This window comes from Physeter macrocephalus, chromosome 20, assembly GCF_002837175.3.
Source record: "Physeter macrocephalus isolate SW-GA chromosome 20, ASM283717v5, whole genome shotgun sequence".
NCBI lineage: Eukaryota > Metazoa > Chordata > Mammalia > Artiodactyla > Physeteridae > Physeter > Physeter macrocephalus.
Genome location: NC_041233.1, coordinates 59,054,052 through 59,077,645, shown reverse-complemented (window position 1 = coordinate 59,077,645; position 23,594 = coordinate 59,054,052). Strand labels below are relative to the sequence as shown.

Genomic DNA, 23,594 nt, shown 5'->3' with positions numbered 1-23,594 from the left:
TTGTGCCAGAAAACTCTGTCAGCCAGGGTGCCCCTGCCTCGCCCTGCTCTGTGGGCTCGGAGAGGGTGCGGGAGAGGCTACCTAGAGACAGGGGCAGAAATCACCTGTTAGCCCCTTCCTGGTGGAGCATGGCAAGAGGGGGAAAGGCCATGCCCATAACTCTCCTGAGAACTGGGTCTGCTTTGTGGACACTGACAGAATGGAGGAGACGCAGATGAGGGACTGGTTTCCCGGCTCACTGGTCAGATGGAAATTCAGGGAGCCTAACAGAAAGAGCAGGCAGTGCTGGTCTCTTTCTGCGAAGGTAGCAACAGCTGGAGTCGTTTTTAAGCCGAGCCGCGTGGCTGCTGTACTGGGAGCCAGACGCGGGTGCCCGTCCGGGCACTGCTCCTTCTTAGCCAGCACCTGGGTAAGTCACCCAGTCCGGGTGCTTCCTAACGCAGCCTAAGATTTCACGGGCTTATAGTCCACCCCCCAAACTCCAGGAACTTTCTCATCCTTGCTGCCAAGTAGGGTGACCCATGCGACCCAAATGCCTGAGACACTCCCAGTTGGCACCTAGTATTTTGGCATAATTATGAATAACGCCCCCATAGACTCCAAAAAGTTTAGACAGTGAAGTATAACACCGCTGTCCTGAGCCATGTCCTTTTGTCTCTCTGTTTACTCCTTTTCTCTTGTCAGATTTGACCTGTCATTACTATCTGTTCAGATCTTTCTTTTTTTTTGGCTCCTGATCCTGGCACAGCTTTTACTAAATGAGATGGTGCGGCCAACACAGCTTCCGACCTTGTACTATGTCTGATTAAAACATCCAACGGCACAGGTTCCCAGTGGGTGTTACCAGTAAGTTGTCACACCCTCTTTGGATGTGACCTCTGTGGTTGGCCATCAGCTGTAAATCTGTTGCTGCAGCCCTGCAGCCCCCAGCACTATCATGAGAGCCCCAGGGTCCAGGTGGCTCAGCTGGGACACATCCCAGACCCGCCGGGCCAGCAGTTCATGTCTTACCAGAATCCCACGTGGTCTGGCCCCCTTCCTTCCTGTTGTCTCTACTCAGGGCTGCCTTGGTCATGCTCAGAACCGCATTCCAGGCTCTCCAGCCACCTCTCAGGGAACCCAGGTTTCCCTTCATCAGGACCCATACTGAGGTTACCTCTACTCTGGAATCTACCTTCTGCTTTGAAAGTTGGGGCTGTGGCCCATTCTGCATCCTCTGGCCTCACTCCCACCTCCGCGTCTTTCAGGGCTGCTCACGGTGGCCTGGCAGGCTCTCGGTCAAGTGCTCTCTGGCCTTTTCTCACGCCAGCTAATGCGAGCTCGCGGAGGGCAGCTGTCCGTGCCACGTCCATCTCCACCTTGCGGCCATTTGCCCGCCACCCTCCCGGTCAGCGCCCTCCAGTGTGAGCCCCTGACTCCGGAGGGGAAACGCCGAGCTTCGGACAGGTGCCCCGCAGGCCCCCTTCCCCATAGAGCCACGCAGTCTGCGCCCGCACTCAGTCTCTTCCAACTTCCCTCTTTCTTACTCTCCCTCTTGCCTGGAACATCAGGGGAAACACCCTTTTGTTGCCCTGAACATTTTTTCAGGGATCCACATGTGAGACTTTAACCTTCCTGTCGTGATTCTGAGAGGTCCACACCTCCCTTCTCTGTTTTTCTCGCTGCCGCCCCTCCCTCTATCTGAATGCCTCACTCACCCTGCAGAGCCACGTCTCGCCCACTGTTTGCATCCTTTACAATCATGGCAGAAAATACCTTTTTGCAATCCTACCCTCCTGAGCCACCTTCTGTTCAGGGTAGGTGGAGGACAGTGACACTGAAGGTGATTGCCCCTGTCACCGTCATCTGGAAGAATCCCCACCGTGAAGCATGGTGAGCATTACTGGTTAGGGCTGCATGTACTCCCATGACCTGCCCATCCTGTTCCTCCCGCCAGATTGCCGTCTCCCCTCCCTCCTTCCCTCCAGATTTAATCTGAGGTTCAGTTCAGGTCTCCTCTCTTCTAAGAGTTCTTCCCTGACTACTCAGTTTCATCTCTGATGTCTGCAGTTTCATCAGATGTTGCATCAACAATCACTGTGTCTATGGCATGAGGCTGCCGGGGTTGCCCTGTCCCCGCCCCCAACCTGTGCCAAGCACAGAACCAGATCTTCAGTAGAGACCTTCTAAGGTCAAGGCCAAGTAACAGTGACACCAAGAGGCTTTCTCTCCAAGAAACTCCAGACACCTAAGACCACCTGCCTTCCTGCCCAGCCCTGACACCAGTCATTGAGAGGCATTGAGGTCTTGGTTCCTTCTTTAAAATTTGCTGTGGTTTGCACTTAAACTTTAGTGATAGCTCTTTGGTGCACCTTGCTAGGAACCAGGCACTATTCCAAACCCTTTTCATAGATTTACTCATCTACCAATACAGTGAGATGTAGGCATACTATAGGTCCATTTTACAGTTGAGGAAATTGAGGCGATTGCTTAAAATCATGCAGCTCTAGTAAGCTGCAGAGCTGGGATTTAAACCCAGGCAACCTCACTCTAGAGCCCTTGCTTAAAGACATGATTCTCCTCTACCCATCGTTTTAGCATGTGCCCCCTCTCTGCCTTCTGCTGGGTGCCTCGCTCATGACCTTGGCCTGCCCAGACCCAGCGCTGGACTTCTGGGCTCGTCCAGTGTGGTGGGCAGGCTGGAGCAGGGTTGGGGGAGGAGTGGCAGCGGCCCAGTTCTTGCTGTCTTCTTGCCACGGATCTACAGAGCCTTCCAAACTGTGACGTAACAGCCTGTGCTAATGGTCTTGGAATTCAGGCCTCAGGCGCCCAGGGAAGGTTCTGGGGCCCTGGTGGCCTGAGAGCCCCATCTGGGGAAAGGGGAGGCTGTGGGCAACAGAGAGGAGGGTAGGGGCCAGAGGTGGGACCAGAGGAATGGGTCAGGCAGGAAGGCAGGGGCTGTGGAGGTACTTTGGGAGGGACTGGGGGAGCCTCTCCGAGGAGGCGGGTGACTAGGAGGGACTGTCACCCGCTCCTGTTTGCTTTGGACTGTAGAGGCCACGTGCTGTGAGCTGGAGTGTGTCTTGGCAAGAGGCCGCAGTGACAGAGCCTTCTGACCAGGGGAGGCCTGGCCCAGGGTGGCCTCCTTTCATTGTTCTTAAAGGCACAGCATGCCGTGGACAGCCTGCATTTCCCACATCTCTGGCCGCTGTCAGGTAGAAGCCTCAGATCTGCCCCAAGGTTATGGGAAGGGGATCAGGGCAGAAGCGGTCCCTTAAGGCTCAGCCTTGTGCCGGGTGTAGTGTGGCCAGGTGGGCAGGGCTGGTGACATGTGCCTGGCCAGGCCCCCTTCAGCCCCCTTCGTCCTCGGCATCTCCCCTCCGTCCGCCATTCGGTGCCCCCAAATTCTTCATCCCCTTCTCCAAACCACTCCAAGGAAAGGACACAAGAATGCCTGGACATTTCACTCTCACGGAGGGGCCAAAGCCTGAGCCAAGCGTACACGGAGAATGGGGGCAGGTATTCGAGGCCTGGGACTGTGCCTCTGCTCCTGGCTCCATCACCCCTTGCCCGCCTTCACACGGAAGCCCTCGCATAGGCCTGGGCATACAGTAGCGCTGCACACACAGATACTCTGGGTTAGACCATGTGAAGGACCAGGCGGGGAAGAAAAGGCAGGCTCGGAGGTTACCTCAAGGCTGCTGTGTTCCAAACTCCGCCCAGTCTGTCTCATCCTGCCCGATAGCCTCTGGGTGGGCGCCCAGGGCTAGTGGGAGGCAGCCCAGCCTTCTCGCTGGCCCCAGCGCCAGTGCACAGGTTGTGTCTGCGCCCATCTTGGGTGCCGTGCAGGGGGAGATAGAGGAGGAGAGCCTGCGTCCTGACTGTGGGTTGTTCTCTGCAGCGTCCCGATGCCTAGAACAGGGCTTGGCACATGCCAGGTGCTCAGTAAAGGTTGGTTGTTGAGGACACCATGCGTCTTCAATACACCAGCCCAAGTGCACCACAGGATGCCAGGCAACCCTATGGGCAGCTCATACTATTTTTTAATTAATTAATTAATTAATTAATTAATTTTGCGGGGGGCTGCGTTGGGTCTTCGTTTCTGTGCGAGGGCTTTCTCTAGTTGCAGCGAGCAGGAGCCACTCTTCATCGCAGCGCGCGTGCCTCTCACTGTCGCGGCCTCTCTTGTTGCGGAGCACAGGCTCCAGACGCGCAGGCTCAGTAGTTGTGGCACACGGGCTTAGTTGCTCTGCGGCATGTGGGATCTTCCCGGACCAGGGATTGAACCCGTGTCCCCTGCATTGGCAGGCAGATTCTCAACCACTGCACCACCAGGGAAGCCCCCGGCTCATACTATTGCGATAAGGAGGTCAGCCCTGTTCCCAGTCACCAGTGAGTACATGGTGAAGCCAGGATCCAAATTGAGGTCTGTCTTGGAAGAGGGGCTAAGAGGTGCCTGCGGGCTGAATCCTGGGGTGAGCAGGCTGGGGAGACCTCACGGAGGACAGCACCTCGAAGGACAGGGGGAGTTTCAGAGGGAGAGGGAGGAGCAGGGTCCCCCTCCCCCACAGGCTGTCTTGTTCTAGTCTGAGCCGTGACCTCAGAAGACTTTATTAGCATCCTGATTGCATGCAGCTGGCCTCCTCTGGCCCTAATGAGCTCATTATCCACTCTCATTAAGGAGGCCATTGTGGCCTGGTCACCCCGGGGACAGCAGCGGCCTGGGAGTGCCCATCACTTCCTGCCACCCTTGGCCAGGCTCAGCCCCCTTCTAGAGAGTCTAAGGCCCCCAGTCCCTCTCCCAAGTCCTCCCATCCCCTCCCTCTGTCTGTCTCCATCTCTGACTCCCTCCGCGAGCGTGTGTGTATCTGTGCCTCACTCTGTTTCTAGCTCCACCCTTTCCACCCCGGTTAGAGTCAGTTTGAAAGGGCTTTGAAACTGGCCAAACAGCTAAGGACTACGCTCAGCCTGGACAGAGGGAGAGCCCGCCTTCTGGGCCCGAGCTTTTGCCTGCTGTGGCTGAGGGGCTCCCTGCCCCACCTGGCGTGGGGAGTCCTCCAGCGCTGCCCTGAGCTGGAGGTGCTGGCCAGGCCACCCGGGGCTGCCTTCTCCCACCCTCGGCCCCTGAGCCATTGTGAAGTGGGTTTTAGTGAGTCCCACTGAGCCGGTCAGGTGCTATGACAGGTGACCTTGCTTTTCTTTCTGGGCCTTTGCCTCCTATAGGCCAGCCTCGCTGAATTCTGTTCTTCTCTGGCACTGTGGACACGCGGTCCTCACAGAAGGAGAGGCCAGCGTGAGGCGGCTCTCGGTCGCTTGGCCAGTTCAGCTCCCAGACGGCGTCCCCAGCCCGGGGGGCTTAGCCTGGGGCCGCCAGAAGGAAGCCTTCTGCTGTACGTCCAGCATCTGAGTGCTCCTGGACATCAGCTTGCAGTTTCCCATTCAAAAGAATGGACATGGTAGCCCTCTCTTGCCCCATCTGGGGGGCATCTCAGCATAAGGTACTCCAGCTGGGAAGACCTACCTGAGCAGTGGCCTGGCTGGTGCTGGTAGAGCATGGCTGCCGGGCTGGGGTGCCGGGGCGTGTAAGGGGCCTCCCAGCTAGCCCAGGCCCCTTGGGGGCTCCCCACCAACTCCTGTTCCACTAAGTCCTCTGCCCCCACAACAAAAAAGAACCTGCTCCCCTCTTGCCTGGGAACCAGGGTTGACTTCTTGGGAAAAGGCCAAGTCTGGCAGCCTGTCGGGGAACAACTGCCCCCAACTGGGCACAGGTGTGGCCACTTCATCAGTCCAAAGCTCAGTCCTTTAGTAAAACCTTGCTGAATTTCCTTTCCCAAGAACGGAGGCTAGGAGGATAGAAGAGGAAGGCTAGCAGAGACCAGCTTGGAGTTTGGATCCATCTTCCGAGGACATGAGACACTGTGAGACATTGTGGCTCAGGCCGGTCCCTGGGCATCCACGAGTGCTGGCCACCTTACCTCCCACGTCCTATGGCTTTAGTCCTTCGTTCAGTAAAGCTCATGGCTTCCATTTAATGGGCTCCTGCTGGTGCGCCAGACCCCACGTGATGTTCTTTATCTCATCCTCACGCTAGCCTGCGTGGTAGTCTTACCATTTTACAGATGAAGAAACTAAGGCTCAGAAAGGTTAAGTCACTTTCTTGAGGCCACAGAGCATGGAAGTGGCAAAGATGGGATTCAGAGTCAGATCTTTGGCTCCAGCACTTAGGCTCTGTGCCTCAGTTTCCTCATCTGCTGTTCTGCTTGCTGCAAGCTCAGCTCTGCCCTAGAGACAAAATAGACGAGATACTTAGAGTCCCAGCAAGACTTATTCTCAGAGTGCACAAGCTGCTGTGAATTGTGGGGGTGATGCTCTGGATGCTATTGGGACTTGGGGGTCAGTCAGGGAGGGCTTCCTAAAGGAGAAAGGAGGCTGCAGGACCTCTGTGCTGGGGAGCTGTGTGAGCTGAAGGACAGGAGCCAGGCCGAGGGGGCCCTGAGACATTGTAGGGCAAGGAGGAAAACCCCAGGGACATCTCCCCCTGACCCCATTTCTCACCATGCTTGCTATCATGCATTGCGTCAGCTGAGAAAAGAGCAAGCCATATTGCAAAAGATAGCACCTTCCATTCTTCTGAAACCCCTGAAGACAGCCCCCCAATTCCATAGATAGCAGTAAACACACACGTCAGTTCACCAAGCTGTATTGAGTACCTCCTGACACACTCCTTGGGCACACACACCACCTGGCCACCCATGGGTGCTGACTCTGTTAGTCTAGAGTACCAAATACCCACCACCACCCTGATCAGAGCTCAGGGTTTTCAGCTCCTACTCTGTGCTAGGCCCCAAGCTAAGCTACTTATGTCTCATCTGTTCATTTCAACAACCTTGGGCGGTGGGCTCAATTTATTACTCCCATATCAGAGAGGGGAGACTGAGGCTCAGAAAGGTTTAGTAATTTTCCCCAAATCACACAGCTAGGAAGTTGCATGCCAGGACCTGAATTTGAGTCTTTCTGACCCTAGATTCCTAATTATTACCCTCTACCCCCAGAGGATCCTCACCTGTAGACATAGACTCTCAAACCTGCGACTGGACTCATGGTGTACGCACAGAAAGCAAACACTCAGCAATGTGGACATACCCACTCACAGGTGGCACATATATAAAGCACCAGTATTCAGGGACACTCGTTCTCAGGGAGTCACCTCTGCGCTCTTGCGTACCACAGATGTGCACCTACTCCACTTCTGTGGTGGTTAAGAATATGGGTCGTGAAGCTGGACTGCTTGGTTTTGAGTCCAGCTCTGCGTCTTCCTAATTGTGATCTATTCTGCCTCAGTTTCCACATCTGTCAAGTGGGGATGGTGACGATAGTAAAACATAAGGTTCTTGAAGATGAAATCAAGTAATGTGTGTAACGTTAGCTCCTGACAGAGTGCTCTTCTCAGAGTCTGACCGTAATCATCATCATGTGATGCATGTACAGACACACCTCTGTTCCAGGTGCACAGGCAGCCATCCACGCATGTGTGTGTGGACATAACTTACCTCCCACTATGTGCCTCTGCAGGAACGAGGACACGGTGTGTGCTGGAGGGGAGCCTGGGAGCCCTGAGGGCTGGCTGACGCCTGAGTTCTCTTGGCCAGCTGGGCTGCCCCCACGGTGGTTCAGGCTGTAATTGCTCCTTGGCGGAGCAGCAGTGACCTTGGTCAGGAGCCCCAGTTGCAGCATTTGACGTCTGAGCTGCTGGCATCTGGGAGAGGCCTGTCAGCAGCTGTGGGTGGGTGCAGGCCCCGGGAGCCTCCCCCAGAGGCCCAACTGTGTGACTTATGCCAGGACTCCCAGGAGGTCTGCGTGTAGCTAGGTAGGCACCTCTGCCCCTGTTCAGCCACGCCTGCCTGGGCGGTGACTGAGCCTGTCCACTTTGCTTCGCGGAGGTGCCTACAGCCCAGCCAGTGGCAAGCTCTTCTCTGCAGGGCCTGGTGCAGGAGGGACCTGAGACTTGAAGCCACACAGCCCAGCTCTGCGTGTGTCAGGGCTGGAGTGGAAGTCCAGACCAGTGTTCTCGGGTAAGGTCGGCAGGTCCACAAAGCCGTGAGGATGGTGAGAGTCTCAGCCCCAAGTCTTGGGAGTGCAGCAGGAGAATAGGATCCTAAGTTGCTGCCCTGGGGTGCGATGATCACAGTCAGCCAGTAATGTGGCCCACGCTCCACAGAAACTTGTGGTGCAACAGAGATTTTGAGGTGGGAAGGACTCAGAGACAGCCCTGGCACCTCCAAGGGGCACCCAGGTGGTGTGAGGCACAGACCATCGTGCCTCCCTGCCCATTGGGCACCTCGGCCACACTCTCGGCCCCTCAGCCAGTCCCTGCCCAGCTCACCCTGAGTGCCAGGCCTATGCAGCAGAGGTAGGAGGAGGGCCAGCCCTGCCCTGCCCCTGGGAGATTCTCTGCACAGACAAGTCCAGATCCATCCTTCCATCACCGATCTCTGGCTCCTGGGGGGAGGGAGGGAGCAGAAAGTATATGGAAGGTTCCCAAAGGGTGAAGTTAGGAGGGAGGGGAAATGATGCCACCAGCAGAAAAGAGCCCTAAATCCTGGGATCATGAGGCCCTTGGAGCCAAGGAGAAAAGTCCATGCAGGGCCCTGGTCTGGAGATGGCCATGGGAAGAGGTCAGGAGAGGGGACAGCAAGAGGTCAGCAGGCTGGTGGGCTTGCTTCACACATGTGAGAACACAGACAAGCTTGGATGAGACTGATGGAGAAATCCCCTGCAAGCCCTCCTGGTACCCATGGAGGGGCTTGCTTCCTTCACCTCTGCTGAGGATGACTTTGGAGCCCAGATTCCAGAAGTAGAGAGAGGGCTTAGGAGACAGTCAGCCCAGCCATCCAGGAGATCACCAAGTTGCCTTCTTTCCTGGGAAGCCATGGGGTCACACAAGGAAAGGAAAGACTGTGCTCCCACTGAGACAGCAAGTAGGTTGTTTCAGAGGGTGGAGTTGGCGGTGGACACACCCTTGGTGTAGAAAGAGAGGCTGAGAGGGGCTGGGCATGGGAGAGATCTTGGCAAATCCTCCACGAGACACATGTATCCAAGCTCCGCTGTTTCTCCAGGCACATCCCTGTTCTGTGTGATGACAATAAGGTCCCTGGCCCCAGCCCAGGCCCATCCTGGGGAAACCCTCTCCTGGGAAGAAGAGCTTCCCTTTGAGACTAGGCCTTCAGGGCACTTCCTTGGCCTACTGGGACTTGGCTTGTCTTTAGAGGCTGGAACTGGTCTTTCATCTCCCCGGACACAGTTTGGTGAGGGTCTGGAGGGTGTGGTAACCAAAACCTTTGAGCTTTTGGCTTTGGGACCTGGACCTGGGCAGGCATGTGAGAGCCTCAGCCTTCCAGACCCTCCCAAAAGTGACTCCAAGTTGGGAATTGTGGTGCCTGCTCTTTGGGGCTCTTGGAGCTTATCCTGTGAGCGGGAGGTCGGGCAGGGACCACTTACCCAGAGTGGCTCAGAGGGCTTCATCCTTACATGCCAAAATCTGTGGTGGCAGGTGCCCAGTGGGCTTGGGTTTTGTTCTCCAGACTTGACTCATGATGGTGGACCTTAGATTATGAACTTGCTGATTGCTGGGTAGGGGTGGCATTAGTGAATGAGTGAAACCCGCTCTGGCTCAGTTGAACAGCCCAGGAAGGTCACTGGCTCACTGTAATTAGCAAGTCCAACAGGGCAGTCTAGCTTTAGCACACCTGCGCCCCAGGGTCAAGTGATGGTCATCAGGACTGACTTTCTCCATCTCCTGACTTTGTTTTATTGACTTAACTCTCAGGACGTCCCTTCCCACACACCCCTGCGATTCCTGGTTAACGTGGGATTTAGGGTTTAGGTTGCCAGAGCACCCATGTCAATTCCTGGAAAAGCCCCTGAACCATTACAGTGTCCGGGGAAGTGGCAGACCAGTCAGAACAACTCCTGTGGCCTAGGAGGCAGGGCCGCAGGGCAGGAGCCGCTATGAGGTCGGGAGCTCTGTCCCGTGACCTCCAGTCGGGTTCTGTGGAAGAACACTGGGCCCGGGGCCTCTTGGCAGAGACTGTTGGGGTTCCTGAGAGTGTTCCCCCAGAGCCTGCGAGAAGGGGAAAAGACATCTCAGGCAGAGACCCCTCTGGCTTCTTTGGAGTCTCTCAGCCACAGCCTCCTGAGCAGCTGTGCCGCTGTGGCCTGGGCGTCAGGGAGGATGGCGGTGCTGCCCCAGGCAGGTAGGCCCAGAGGGTGCATGTGGCCGTGGGTGTTGTGAAGGTGGCCCACACCCACCCCACTTGGGGGAAGGACAAGGGAATTGACCTGAATCTGGCAGAGGGAGGGAAAGAAGGCATCTCTCCCAGGTTCCGGAGGGGCAGTGACCCAGCTAAGGGCTGGACTGCAGAAGTCCAGACCGTTGTCTGAGACTTTCTCTTTAACTTTTTTTTTTTTTTTTTTAAAGACTTTGGTTTTTTTGGAGCAGTTTAAGTTCCCAGGAAGATTGAGTGGAAGGTACCGAGGTGTCTCATATACACCTGCCCCCACGCACGCACAGCCTGCCCCATCCTCAACCTCCCGCACCAGAGTGGTGCATTTGTTACAACTGATGAACCTGCATTGACACATCCTAGTCACCCAGAGTCCCTAGTTGACATTAGGGTTCACTCTTGGTGCTAGACGTTCTGTGGGTGTGGACAAACGTATAAGGACATGTATCCAACATTATGGTATCATACAGCTGTCATGGTGTTTCATAGGTTTTGCAGAGCTGCTCGCAGAGTTGTGGAACCTCCTGGAAAGGGTGGGGTGCAGTGGGCATTCAAGACTAGACCACAGGCTGTTTGCTCTCCCAGACCTGTGACATGGGGCATCGGAAGTTGAAGACCTAGGTGCTGACCCTTGGTGCTGAGGTCCTGTGCAGTGGTGGGACTTTTTTTTTTTTTTTTTTGCGGTACGCGGGCCTCTCACTGCTGTGGCCTCTCCCGTTGCGGAGCACAGGCTCCGGACGCACAGGCTCAGCGGCCATGGCTCACGGGCCCAGCCGCTCCGCGGCATGTGGGATCCTCCCGGACCGGGGCACGAACCCGTGTCCCCTGCATCGGCAGGCGGACTCTCAACCGCTGCGCCACCAGGGAAACCCAGTGGTGGGACTTTTGTCCTCCGTCCCTCTCCATTGCCGTCACAGGAGCCCCCAGGCAGCCTCTACCACCTGCCAGGGCTAAGCCCAGCTGGGAGCGCCTGGAGGTCCCCTTGTGCCCCTCCTCAGGAAGCTACTCACTGCTGTGGCCACGTGGTGATGGGGCCTCAGTGCTGGCCGGGGAGGAACCCTGGGGTCTCCTGACAGGCTACAGTCCAGGTTTGGAAATGCTGAGCTCTGTCGCGGACAGAAAAGAGAACTGGTGCCAAATGGTTTTGGAGGCAAGTAGTGGAGTCCCAAGGTTCCCAAGTTTGGAGTACTTTGCTCAGCGTTTGAATGATGAATGAACGAGCCAACAAAGGGGAAAGAAAATGAATGAGCCGTTATCACTTGGCCACAACCCTCAAGGCTCACTCAAGGGTGCAGTGCCCACTTACTGTGATTGAGTTGTCAACATACTGAAGGGCAGCTGTGAGAAGCACTGATGTGAAAACACCACTGACCCGAGGTGGGAAGCAGGAGCAGTGACCCTTAGAACGTATCTGTGAGGCCTTTACCCCCAGGTGCCTTTAAAAGCAGAGAAAGTGGTCCAACTCCAGGTCACACTGGTGGTCCTAGTGGGCTTGAAAGACCCTACACCATCTCTGTTTGGTGGGAGCTCCCTTGACCTTTCCTGCAAGGTAACTTTCACGTGTTGGGCATATCACTGTGTCAATTTCACTTTCAATTTTTTTTGTTATCAAATGTCTGTGTGAGTGGATTGTGATCCATCAGGCCCTCTTCTCAGGGAGCGTGTTGGTTTCTTCTTTCTCAGCGAGGCACCTGGGCTCCAGGAGGCTGGACGTGGGCAAGACGTTTGCCAGGCACCCAGGCCGCGTGGCTCTGTACCCTCCCCTCCATGCTGCTCCTTCCCTCCTCATCCTGGCCCCATCCACCTCTCCCATCTGCTGGGCTCTCATGGCTGCTCTCTTGTCCCCACTGCAGGCTGGTGGTTCGTGAGCACCTCTGAGGAACAGGGCTGGGTCCCTGCCACCTACCTGGAGGCCCAGAATGGGACTCGGGACGACTCAGATATCAACACCTCCAAGACTGGGGAAGGTAAGCTCCTGCGGGTTCAAGGGGTCGGGGAGATGACGCAGCTTTCCCACCCTTCTCCCTTAAACCATCAGAAACTCTAAAACGATATGGATCATGTTTCCCCCCTGCTTCTCCCAGGATCCTGTGTCACTGAGGCCAACCCACAAGCTCACCTCCTATGCCAGGTCTGTCCTTACTGGTCCTACATGGGGCTAAAATTAGAGGAGAGATTCCCATGGGGTGTGGATCTCAGGCTTTGGCAACTTTGGGGCAGAGATTGGGGAGAACGGTCTTAGGGCTGGTCCCTCTCCCCGCCAGCAGGCCTGGGTTCCTCTGGGGGTCCCCACAGAGATCCACCTTTGCCCCCCTCACCCCACATTGTGCTCTCTGCGACAGGGACAACCCCAAAGGGACTGTGTGCACACAACTTCCTGCCGTGCACAGTCTGTTCAGAGACCTCTCTTCCAGGTGCCTCTTATCCCGGTCAGGGGTGCAGACATGGAGGGCAGGTCTGTGAATCATTTCTCAGTGTTGCAGGAACCCAGGGATGGCTCCAGCCCCTGCACCTCAGCCTCTCTCATTAGCTCTGACCTGGTGAGATTTTTCTGGGGTTTTCTCCAATGCATTTCAAGGAGCCTGCCCCTCCTCCCAGCCCCAGCCAGCACTGGCCTGGTCAGCCTATCCGTGGACTTGGGTATTCCCCAGAGCAGGCTGCCAGAGCCCAGCGAGTCTGAGCCACCCTGTTCCCGGCTGCCTGCTCCTAGTGACTTCCAACCCTCCCTTATTCTGGCAGCGGGAACGCTTGCCCTAACGGTCAGTGGGGACCATCCAGATGGGCACATCTGAGAGCCAGGGGGATGCATGCCTGCCACCCGGGGCTCAGGCCACCTCCAGGCCTGCCCCTGCCACACCCCCCATTCCACACTGCCCAGGCCAAAATAAGCGGCCTGCCAAGCCCCAGCTCCGTATTCATCCTTCCCCCAAGATGTCCGTTACTCGGCAGGCAGTTGCAGCCCCACCCTTCCTCCCATGTAAATGCTGTATTTCAGTCCCTTGACCAGTACTGCAGCCCCTGCAGTACATGTCTGCCTTGTGACAGGTTTCCAGAGACCAGGCCCCATTGAGAAGGGCTGGCATGTTCAGGCCAGGTACTCGGTCTTTCCTGGCTGCTCCCCGAGCCCAGGGGCTGAGGCTGTCCGCCATCTCATCTCTGGTTCCCTCGCACCTCTGCAGCGGTGCAGGGTCATAGCCCCTGAGCTGGGTCCGGTCTGTTTTGTCTGCAGTCACCAGGCCTCACCTCCTATCCAGTTCCACATTCCGGGGGGTATCCAGGGCTTTTCAGAAATAACAATCCCTAGAGTGTACTGAGGTCTCACTCACTCCTAGGTGTCTGCCCTGGTACTTGAAATGTCCTCACCGCCCTGGGAAGGCTCTGTCACCATCTCCATTTTCCAGATGCAGGAACTGAGGCTGCAGATATTTAGAAATGTATTTGTCCTCATAAGGCTTGAGCCCTGGTCGGCCTCCTCCGCCAGTGGTCTTCCCACCATGCTGCATGCCTCTCCGTGAAGCATTTTCTTGTGAGCAATTCTAGGAGGGTGTATGTGTGTCTGTGTGTGTGGAATTGGAGCCCCACCTGAAGAGGTGACGCCAAGAGAGTCAGAGTGGAGACGTCAGGTAGATGCTGGAGGACCAGGACACCAAGTGGGTAGGAAAGAGCCTGAGAGGTGCTTGGGCACTGACGCCACCAGGCTGGTTTGAAGAGAGATTGGGTGCTTTGCACAGAACAAGCAGTAACAGGTTATAGAGAATTTTGACCTCGATGGAGTAAGAACCAGGCAGCAAGTGGAGGTTCCGCCTTCAAGTGGGGGCAGGGGTGGGGTGGATGTGTTTGTGCGCGTGCGTGTGTACGCTCAGGGCGAACCTCCTGATAATAGGTTCCTTTGCACACTTTGATAGGACCTGTGTGCCAGCACCCCTGGCAACATTTGGGCAGCTGTGAGCTCCATCATCACATGGTGGGCATCTCCCCGCAGCTGTACGGAAGGGCTCAGGACTCAGTACCCCAGCCCAAGGCCCAACAGCTGTGGTGTGTCCGCCAGTCTCTGCACTGGCAGCCACGTGGCCAAGAGATCAGCCCACCCTAGTCCCCTCTCTGGCCATCTCTACCCCAGCCCTGTTGCCATCCCATTGTAGGTCCCCTGGGCTCTATAGGCAGAAATTGGAAGCCTTCATCCCATCAGAGCTTCCCTAACAGCTCCTGTTCCATTGCTTCAGAAAGAAAAGAGACCATTGGCTGTTTCGGTTTATTTCTATTATGAGATATTCTGGCATATGTTCATGTTTCTCCTGAAGCCGGGTGTGCTGTGGGGAATGCAGAAATGTTTCAGTAGGGGGCAGGAGGGCCGAGGTGGAGGCTGAGACCCTGTTGTCCACTGCTGATGAGGAGGGTCCAGGCCTTCTCCGCTGTTGGTCCCTAAAGGGCTCAGGGTCTAGAGTCCAGGCTCCAGAGCCAGACTGTGTGGATTTGCATGCCGCCTTGACGCTCAGGTGTGTGACTCAGAGGGTTCCTGACCATCCCTGTGCCTCTGGCCTCCCATTTCTAGAATGGGGAGAGTGCCAGCTACGTGGGGCTTTTGTGAGGCTCCGGTGAGATGGTCTTGGTACCTGGTTTAAACAGGGTAAATGTCACTTACTGCTAAGGTGGCCCCAGGCTGGGCATCAGCTGAAGTGAAGCTCCTCTTCCCACAGAGAAACCAGGTGGACACACCCCCAGGAGGTCAGCTGTCCAGGTTCCTCCCGGTCTGACCTCACACAGGACCTCATCTCCATTCCACAGAGCCCATTCAGTCCCTGTCTTATTTCAGGCCAGGGCAGGTGGTGTCAACCCCAAAGACAGATGAGGAAACAGAGGTTTAGGGAGGGATGGCAGCCTGCCAGGGTGACACAGTAACCTGGCAGTGCAGCCTGGACTGAATCCATACCCCTAACCTTTTGTCCAGGCCTCCTGCTTACAAGAAGCAGGTCAAACAGGCTACTCTTCTCCCTCTGGAAAAGTAAGTACTTCCCAGGAGGCCCTGGTGGGGTGTGGCTCAGGTGTGTCTGGACAGTTTGACTCTTAAGTGCTGGCCTCCCTCCCCCAGACCTGGGCAGCCTGGCACCCTCCTTCTGCAGTGCCAGGAGTTGGGGGCCCCTGATCCACCTGGGCGTCCCATAGGAAGGTGGGGGGGCATGTGGAGCTGGTCCATAGCAGCCAGAGGACCTGTGCAGATGAAAGGAGTGTGGAGCAGTGAAAAGCTGGGAGGCAGGTCCTCTGTTGTCAGAAATCCAGTGGGTAGCATGTGGGGAAGGAACAGACCAAGGCCTGTGGCATCCTACTGTGTGTGCTTCACTCGGCAACATTTCTGAGGGATCAGCCCCGTGCCAGGCCCCGTGCCAGGCCCTGGGGACGCAGAGGTGCAGAGCCTTAGCCCTCAACAGACTTGATCCATTGCGGGTGACTCAAAAAGCAAAGACATAAACCAACCCAGGATGGTGAGAGTTATAAGCCCCCCAAGGAAGAGACCCCAAGTCTCTGCTGGGCACATTTATTCTTCCACCCGCAGTGCCTGGCTCATGGTGGCAGGTTCACAAGCAGGACTTGCTGGGTGAGTGGGGGCAGGGGAACAGATGGATGTGAGCCCTGGTGGAGAGTGGGGCACACCCTTCTGGGAACCATCACTGCCCAGCAATGGTGGGAGCCATGTCCTCCCCTTAGGGCCGCAACCAAGGGTCGTCCTTGCACTGGGCTGGAGCCAAGGCTCCTCTTCCCCTCTCAGGTGCTGGGATTCTAAATTCCTAGCCCCGCCCAGGCTCGGGGGCATAACCCATGCAATTTGGCTTTGGTTGAGTTATTTGCCACCTGCCAGCGCTGCCACTGGTCAGATCCGCGCCCCTCCAGCAGGCGTGTGCCACCGGGGCTCAGTCTAGGCGGTGAAGACCTGGGGGTGCGAACCTTCCCTCCCTCCATCCCTGGCCCACCCATCCCATCTCATCCTCATGTCCATTCTCTCCGCCGGTTCCCGTCGGCCGCGTGTTCCATCGCCATCTCCCACACCAGTGTCCAAGAGACGCAAGGCCCATCTGCGGCGCCTGGATCGCCGGTGGACCCTGGGCGGGATGGTCAACAGGCAGCACAGCCGAGGTGACGATGGGGGCCAGCTTCTCCTCACCCACAGCTGCTGCCTCTCTCTCTTTCACTAACACTTCTCCTCCTTCCTGGGCTCTGCTTCTCTCTGCCCTGTGGCCTCCTTACCCAGATTCACCAGCCAGACTGTCCTCTCACCTACTCTAGCTGGCGGGGGGGAGGCGGGAGGGGGGCACAGGGGCCTCTTGGGAATCGGGGTGACAATGGGGGCAGCTCTGTCTTTGGCCAGCATCCCGGGGGCAGGGGTCATGGGACTTAGGACAGGATTATGGGGGCAGCTGGGCTCTAAGAAAGGCCACATTTACCCTGAAGCTTCAGATTGAGAGAACTGAGCGTGTTTGGGTCTCTGCCTGGGCCGTGCCCCTCACCCCTGCCCTTCATTGCCTCCCTCCTCTGAGAAAGGGTTCCCTTGGCCAGAGCTATTCTAGCAATTACTTAGGGACAGAGTAGGAAGAAGGAACAGCTCACAATCTCCTCATTCAGCCAGCTCCAGGGAAACTAGAGAAGGAGCAAAATCCAGACACAGCCTGGCCCCAGGGCACAGCCTCAGCAAGTTCTGATGGTGGGGTCAGGTCCAGCTGGGGGCTCCAGCAGCCCCAGCACTAGCTGTTGGGACTTGAGCCTGATCAAGACTCTTCCAGGGAAGCCCCTGGCCTGCCATACAGGCTGATTAGGAACTAAGACGTTTGCCAGTCCAGGGCCTTTCCAACATCCAAGAGCTTGTGAGGCAGGGAAATTAGGGGCAGGCCTCTGAACAAACCTCTAAACACCTCCAGAGCCCCAAGGCCAGTGGGTGGCCCATTTCTCCTGCCTCAAGGAGAGTGGAGGGTATGTGTTCCGGATGGTGAGGGCACAGCCGGAAGGGTGTGTAATAAGCATTGGCTTTTCCAGAATTAGCAGGGATGCCCCATGGCTCGCACCCTACCCCCAAAGCTTGTTCCTGAACGACTGTGAGACCCTGTTTTGGTATCTGCCCCAAGCCCCATGCAGCAGCAAGCCTGGACTCAGGGGTGGCCACCACCCATGGCTGGCTCAGCATCAGGCTCAGAGCACTGGCTGCGAGGGGCCCAGCTTGTCCTGAGGGTAGAGTGTGGGTTGGACCCTGGGTGCTGGCGCAGGACAGGGGGCCAAGTCGTGGAAGCAGAAAGAACAGGCTGAATGTGAAGCATAGGCACCCTAGAGGTAGGACGGGTGGGGCAGCATAGCTGGGGGGCCAGGCGGGGAAGCAGCCCTGAGCCTTGGCAGCAAAGGAGAGTGGGACACTGGCCTGGAAAAAAGAGCAGGGTGGAAGGTTCGGCCTGTCCCCATCCCCTCCCAAATGTGCTCCAAACACCCATCACACACTGGACCCCAAACACACCTCTGTCTCCACAACCACATGGACTCTCGGACACTTCAATCGGTGAAGCATGACCGCCGGCACACAACCTCGAGAGCCATGGGCGTGGCCACAGTACACTGTCCCACCCAGGCCCTACAGAGCTGCATGTCTGCGGTCCCATGCACACAGCCACTCACAGAGCACACTTATGCAACCTCACGTAGACCATTCCACGTTTGCATTATTTACACAGTCACAGATGCTTTATTCACACAACCACATCATAGGTACACCTCTGCAGCTACCCCCCAAGTACACGTATAGCTTCGTATGCGGTCTCGTATACATAACTCCTATACCACGTGTATATCGGCAACAGTATTTACAATTATAAACACAACATGATGTAAGTAGACACAGATACCCAACTAAATGCACAGTTCTATGGCCAGCCACACATATGCAAATATGTAAGCAAATGCAGGCCCACGACTTCTCTCTCTTGAATAAGAGACCTAAACAACATCATTTCCCAGTCTTAGCCCTAAGTTAAAATAGGGCTAAGTTAAATCAGGCAGCCAAGAAAAACTTGCAGGAAGTTGGCTGGGAGAAACTTCGCTGCAAACAGCCGAGCTGACGAGGGGGGAACAGGCAGTGGGTCGTATATAACTAGACAAGAGAAAAGCAGTGCTTCCCCGGGGCCTCCACTCCCCCAGTCCCAGAGCCAACCAGGCCTCTGGAATCAAAAGGCCTCTTGCATAGGGGTTGGGTAAGTTGTAGGGACTGGGAGGGAGCCAGGGAGACTGCTGACGGAGGGGAAAGTGTTTGGAAAGGGGAGGCGTCTGTGGTTTGGAAACTGCAGGGCTCTCCAGCCCCTGCCTCCAAAACCAGAACAGGCCCGGCCACCTACCCACCCCGTGGGCAGCCTGGCCAGCCCTCCCTGGGGTGAGGTGGCAACCGTCCTTCGAGGACATATCGGAGTGACCATGGCGTCAGCGCCTCCCAGAAGCCCAGAGGTGCCCCCCAGAGCTCCCAGGCCCCTTCCCTCCACTTGATTCCTAAGGGGCATCTCTTCTAGAGACCCCAAGCAACGCAAATGACTCAGCCCCCTCCCCCCCACCAACGTCATTTCCATCAGTGTGGGCATCCTCCTGTCTGGCCCCCTAAGGTGGGGTTTGTGACCCCTGTTCAGTGGAGGGACTGCCTCTGCTTTCCCCCAGGGAAACCTGTGAGGAGGGAGCTGAGACCCACAGGGCACGCAGCCACACAGAGTAACCCACACCTTCGACATCCAAGCCAAACGTGGCGGAAAACCGAGCCCCCAAACAGACCAATTGGAGGAGTTGCCCTGCCTGGGACCAGGGCTCTGAATTCTCACCTCCTGGAACCTACAGTGCCAGGGTAGGCCGAGCCTCCAAGCCAGCCAGATCTCTTCCTGGAAGCGTAAACTCCCAGACGTCTGTGTTCACATCAGCCCCAGGGCCACCATGAAGAGGGCTTTGTGCAGGAGCAGCTCAGCTTTCCTGAGTAAAACGGACGTCCCTGGTTGTGCCCACCAGGAGGGGCAGGGGAAAGCAGGATGCTTACATGGCCCTCGGGGCTCTGTCCTCAGCACGCACACTGGGGACTGGGGAGGCTGGTGCTGGGGCCTGGCCCCCACGATGCAGTCTAGGCCCCGTCCTCTGCTGTGAGGCAGAGAAGGGCTCCTCTGATCTGCCCAAGAGAAAGGCTGTAATTTTTCTCCACAAAAGTAACTTAGCCTAGGGAAACTTTAATGATGGCTTCCTGCACGAACCACAGGCTTTTAAAAATAGCCCAACTGAGCAAAGGCAAAATGTGGAGCCCAGGCCTTGGCTCACCCGAGCCTCAGAACCCTGGGTCCCTGGGGCCTGGCGCTGCCGCTCCGGCCACCGCCCGGGCCAGGATTTACGGTGTCCCACTGGAAAATGGAGCGAGACCAGGAACAGGCGGGAGCCCAGGGGGCTGGACTATAAAACACGGACCTTCTCAAAGGCCCGAGTCAGAATCTGGCAGGGCCAGGTTCTCAGGCGGTCTTGGCGGCTCTCCCCAGCATGGCTGGGTTGGAATCTGAAAGCTTCCAGGAGCGAGTTGACGCTGAGAAAGGCTTGCATTGAGAAGAGCGTGCTGAGCTGTGGAGGCTCCCGTGGGGGCATCACCTACCTTTTGCCCTTTGGCAGCCTTTCAGATTCGGCCAGCGGCCTGCCAGGGCTCCGTCCTTGCGGCCTGGCAGGGCAGCTGCCTCCATCCCAGAGGGAGCTGCTATCTCCGCCCGGCACGGGGCCGCAGACAGGACCCTGATAATCTAGGGAAGAATGAACAGATGGCCCTCCTGAGCAAGGGAGTTAGGGTGGCAGCTGCCCTCTCCGCCACTACTGCCAGAGGCTCAGGCAGGCTGCCTGGCAGGGTCCAGCTGAGGGGGTGGGGAGCGCCCGTCTCCGAGCCAGCTGTTCTGTGCCAGCATCCTGCTATTTTGAGCTCAGAGAGCCTCCCACTCAGTGTCCCGGCTCAACACACCTTTGTCCTCCTCAATGTACTCCATAGTCCCTTTGCAGCGCCTACTGTGTGCCAGGCAGTGTCTCAGCCCCCAGGGAGAATCCAGGTCGGAGAGGACAGCACAGGTTCAGGGTGACCCTCCCAGAGTGTGTGCCAATCTCTGCCGCTCATCCTCCTCTGAGGGGCTGGGTGGGGCTGGGTGTTCCTGTGGCCGGCCAGCTGTGGGTGTGCCGGTCCCCAGCAGACGGGAGGCCTGAGCAGGGACTCCTGTGGAGGCACAGGGTCCCTGCCAGGAGAGAGGCCCAAGAGGTCCAGGAAGACACAAACTGCCCAGCCTCCCCACACTTGCCCCCCACGCTCCTGCTCGGCTCCCCACGGTGCCTCTCTCCCAGTGCCTGGGGAGCCCAGAACAGGGTGTGCGGTCCTACTGTGAGACCAGAGCACGCAGCTCCCAGAGGGGCTCCACCGAGCTGTGTGGTCAACTCGGCCCCCCAAGGGCTCCTGCCTGATTGTGCCGCACTCAGTGTTGCCCCTGCTTATTCGGCCCCTGGACCCTTAACAGGGCACTTAACCGTGCCCATAGCATCCTCTCGGGGAAAGTATGTGATCAGGTGATCAGATGAGTGGTCAGGGGAGGCTGAGGTGTCCCTGGAGCTGTCAGAAGGTTGGGCAGAGGAGGGGTTTAAGGGTTTGAGGTGGGAGACAGGCTGGGAGAGCAGGTCTGGGGCATAGATGGACGCATGGCATGTTCAGGAAGGAGAGGGCTTTTGCCTTGAGGCCTCCAGACATTGAGGGGACACCTGGGTTTGTTCTCAGACTCCCTGACTCAGGCCCCAGGAGGGCCAGGTTCCTCGTGGCCCTGCCCTCAGCCCAGGGAGTTTCTGGGACCCTGAGGACTCCGGGACCCTGAGGACTCCAGGCCCCGGCAGCCTGGCTGCAGTTATGGGACTGGGAGGCTGGGAGAGCCAGCTCTATGCTGCCTGGGGCTTGCAAGGCCACCTGGGGCCCTGGCCAGCTTTGGCACATGCAGGGCACAGCTGTGAGCCCTGATCCTTTCTCTTCCCTTTCCTGGAAGAGCCAGAGGCTGATGCAGTACACTTTGGCCACCAACTAAGTGAGGCTAGGCCAGGGGGAGAGGGAGGCAGGACAAAGGACCTGTACCCTGTCCTCAAATAGTTGCTCTTTCTTGCTTCACCCACCACCCACAGAGGAGAAGTATGTCACTGTGCAGCCTTACACCAGCCAAAGCAAGGACGAGATTGGCTTTGAGAAGGGCGTCACCGTGGAGGTGATCCGGAAGAATTTGGAGGGCTGGTGGTACATCAGGTAAGAGCCCCAGCAGAGGAGCAAGGTGCCTCTTTGCCACCCTGGCCCCCAGGCTGGCCCTGGGCAGCAGAGTGGCTGAGGGCACCAGCTGGCAGGTAAATCCTGACAGCAGCTTTGCACCCACGGCCTGGCTTGACTGCTTCAGCCCCGCGAGGCTGAATGGCCGTAACAGAGAGTGCTCATCTTGCACATACCCTCCCGGGACACATAAAGCAGAGCCTGAGCCACAGCCAGCGGGGCACAGTGGCCCCGGCTCGGCTTGCAGGCAGTGGTGCAATCCTTTCCCATGCATCCGCCAAGAGGGTCCAGCACATCTGAATTTGGTTTTCTGTGTCCAGCCTTGGCTGCTTGGTGTGCTCTGCAGCTCAGGCCGCCTGCAGTGCTGGCGTCCACGGGCCTTGCCGAGGTCCCAGCAGGCAGCCCCTGCCGCCCACAGATGCAGGCTCGGGCCCGGGCTGTTCCGCTCCACAGGGCTGGCTCCCGTGGTTGAGAGAGCTGGGGCGGAAGTGAGGCCCCTGAGCCCAGGCCTAGATCAGAGGCCTCTTGCTCTGCCCTTCGCTCTCCTTGGGCCTAATCACACTTCCCAGCTGAGAAACCCATTCAGGGGTGTGAGTAGGGGAGTGGGGAGCTTCCTGACACTCCTGGAAGCAAACTAAACCCTGTGGGTTTCACTCACCTCTCCCCTACCAGGTCCTGCCCCCCAGGCCCCTCTGCCCTGGGGCTCCCAGGCCAGCTAGCACCCCCTGCAAGGAGGGGCTTATTCCCAGGAAATGTTCCTGGGTCCTTTAGAAGCAGCTCCGCTGTGATGATTTTACCCAGTTTCTCTTCTCTGCCTGTAACCCGGATGACAGAGAGAGTCCCTGTTATGGGGTCTGGGGACCGCCTCTCCAGCCCACCACACCTGGGAACCCCAGACCCACTGTGGGTAGGATGCGTGTTCTGAGCTGTCCCCCACCGAGGGCACAGATGGCCGAGGCGGCGGGGGCACTCACAAGACAGTTGCTCAGAACACAGCACGCCGCGTGGTGTTCAGATTGGTCTGTGCTGACGGGTAGGATGAAGGTCGTTGGCCACATGGGGTTGAACCTTAGAGTGACCTGCCAGGACATAGTGGCCCCTGCCCCCGGCCCTGTGCACACCAGTCAGCGGGCTGAGGTGTCCATTTCTGTCCCGTTAGGTGGGACAGGACTGTGTATGCCTGGGCGTGTTTGCCCAAATCCACTGCCCCTAGACTTTGATGTTCTCTAAACAATGGAAACTAGAGCCAAGCCCACAATCCAGCCACCACGAGTCTGTGTGGGAAGGCCAGTGAACATTCTGGCAGGCTGCTAACCTAAACCACTCACCCAGAGGTTTTCTACAAGGCTGCTGGGTGTTTTAGTTTTCTAAAATGACCAATAAAATCACTCTGACTTGGTTCATCTAGTCAGCTCTTGTCCTCATGGCCTGGCCATTCAGCCAGTGGGAGCTGCAACCGAGAAAACCCTGCTGAAAAGGTTCCACCTTAAGAAGTCTGCCAGACACCCCCTTAAATATGCCTTTTCCCAGCATCCCAGGCTCTGTGTTGATCCTTACTTCCTGTCTTTCTTCTCCACCCACCCCCCACCCCACCCCCCAAACACACACACACACACACACACACACACACACACACACACACACACACACACACACACACACACACACACACACACGCCCACACACACGCCCTCCCTCTCTCCCCATCCTCCTTTTCCAGTTTGCTTCCCTCTGGAGTCATTCCGTGCTCCAGAGCTGGAAAGCAGATGTGAGCAGAGTTGGACCCAAACACACACAGCCTCTCCTGATTCACTTGCATCTCCCTGCCTGGAATCTAATTTTATCCATGTAACACCGAAGGAGCGCATCAAGATTTTTTTTTCTTTTTTTTTTTTTTTTTGCGGTACGCGGGCCTCTCACTGTTGTGGCCTCTCCCGTTGCGGATCACAGGCTCCGGACGCGCAGGCTCAGCGGCCATGGCTCACGGGCCCAGCCGCTCCGCGGCATGTGGGATCTTCCCG

At 57.2% G+C, this 23,594-nt stretch overlaps 1 protein-coding gene across 15 annotated transcripts in view; it reads left to right on the top strand.

Annotated features, from left to right (window-relative positions):
* The window catches only part of SH3PXD2A (SH3 and PX domains 2A), a 246,105-nt gene that overhangs the window by 203,670 nt on the left and 18,841 nt on the right, over positions 1–23,594 (top strand). For 14 of the 15 annotated variants that reach the window (XM_028481821.2, XM_028481820.2, XM_028481823.2 and 11 more), the window contains 3 exons: positions 12,116–12,229; positions 16,308–16,391; positions 21,438–21,555. In XM_028481821.2, coding sequence (XP_028337622.1) covers positions 12,116–12,229; positions 16,308–16,391; positions 21,438–21,555 — 316 coding nt within the window. The remainder of the gene's footprint in view (positions 1–12,115; positions 12,230–16,307; positions 16,392–21,437; positions 21,556–23,594) is intronic. The other variant, XM_028481822.2, reaches the window with a different exon arrangement.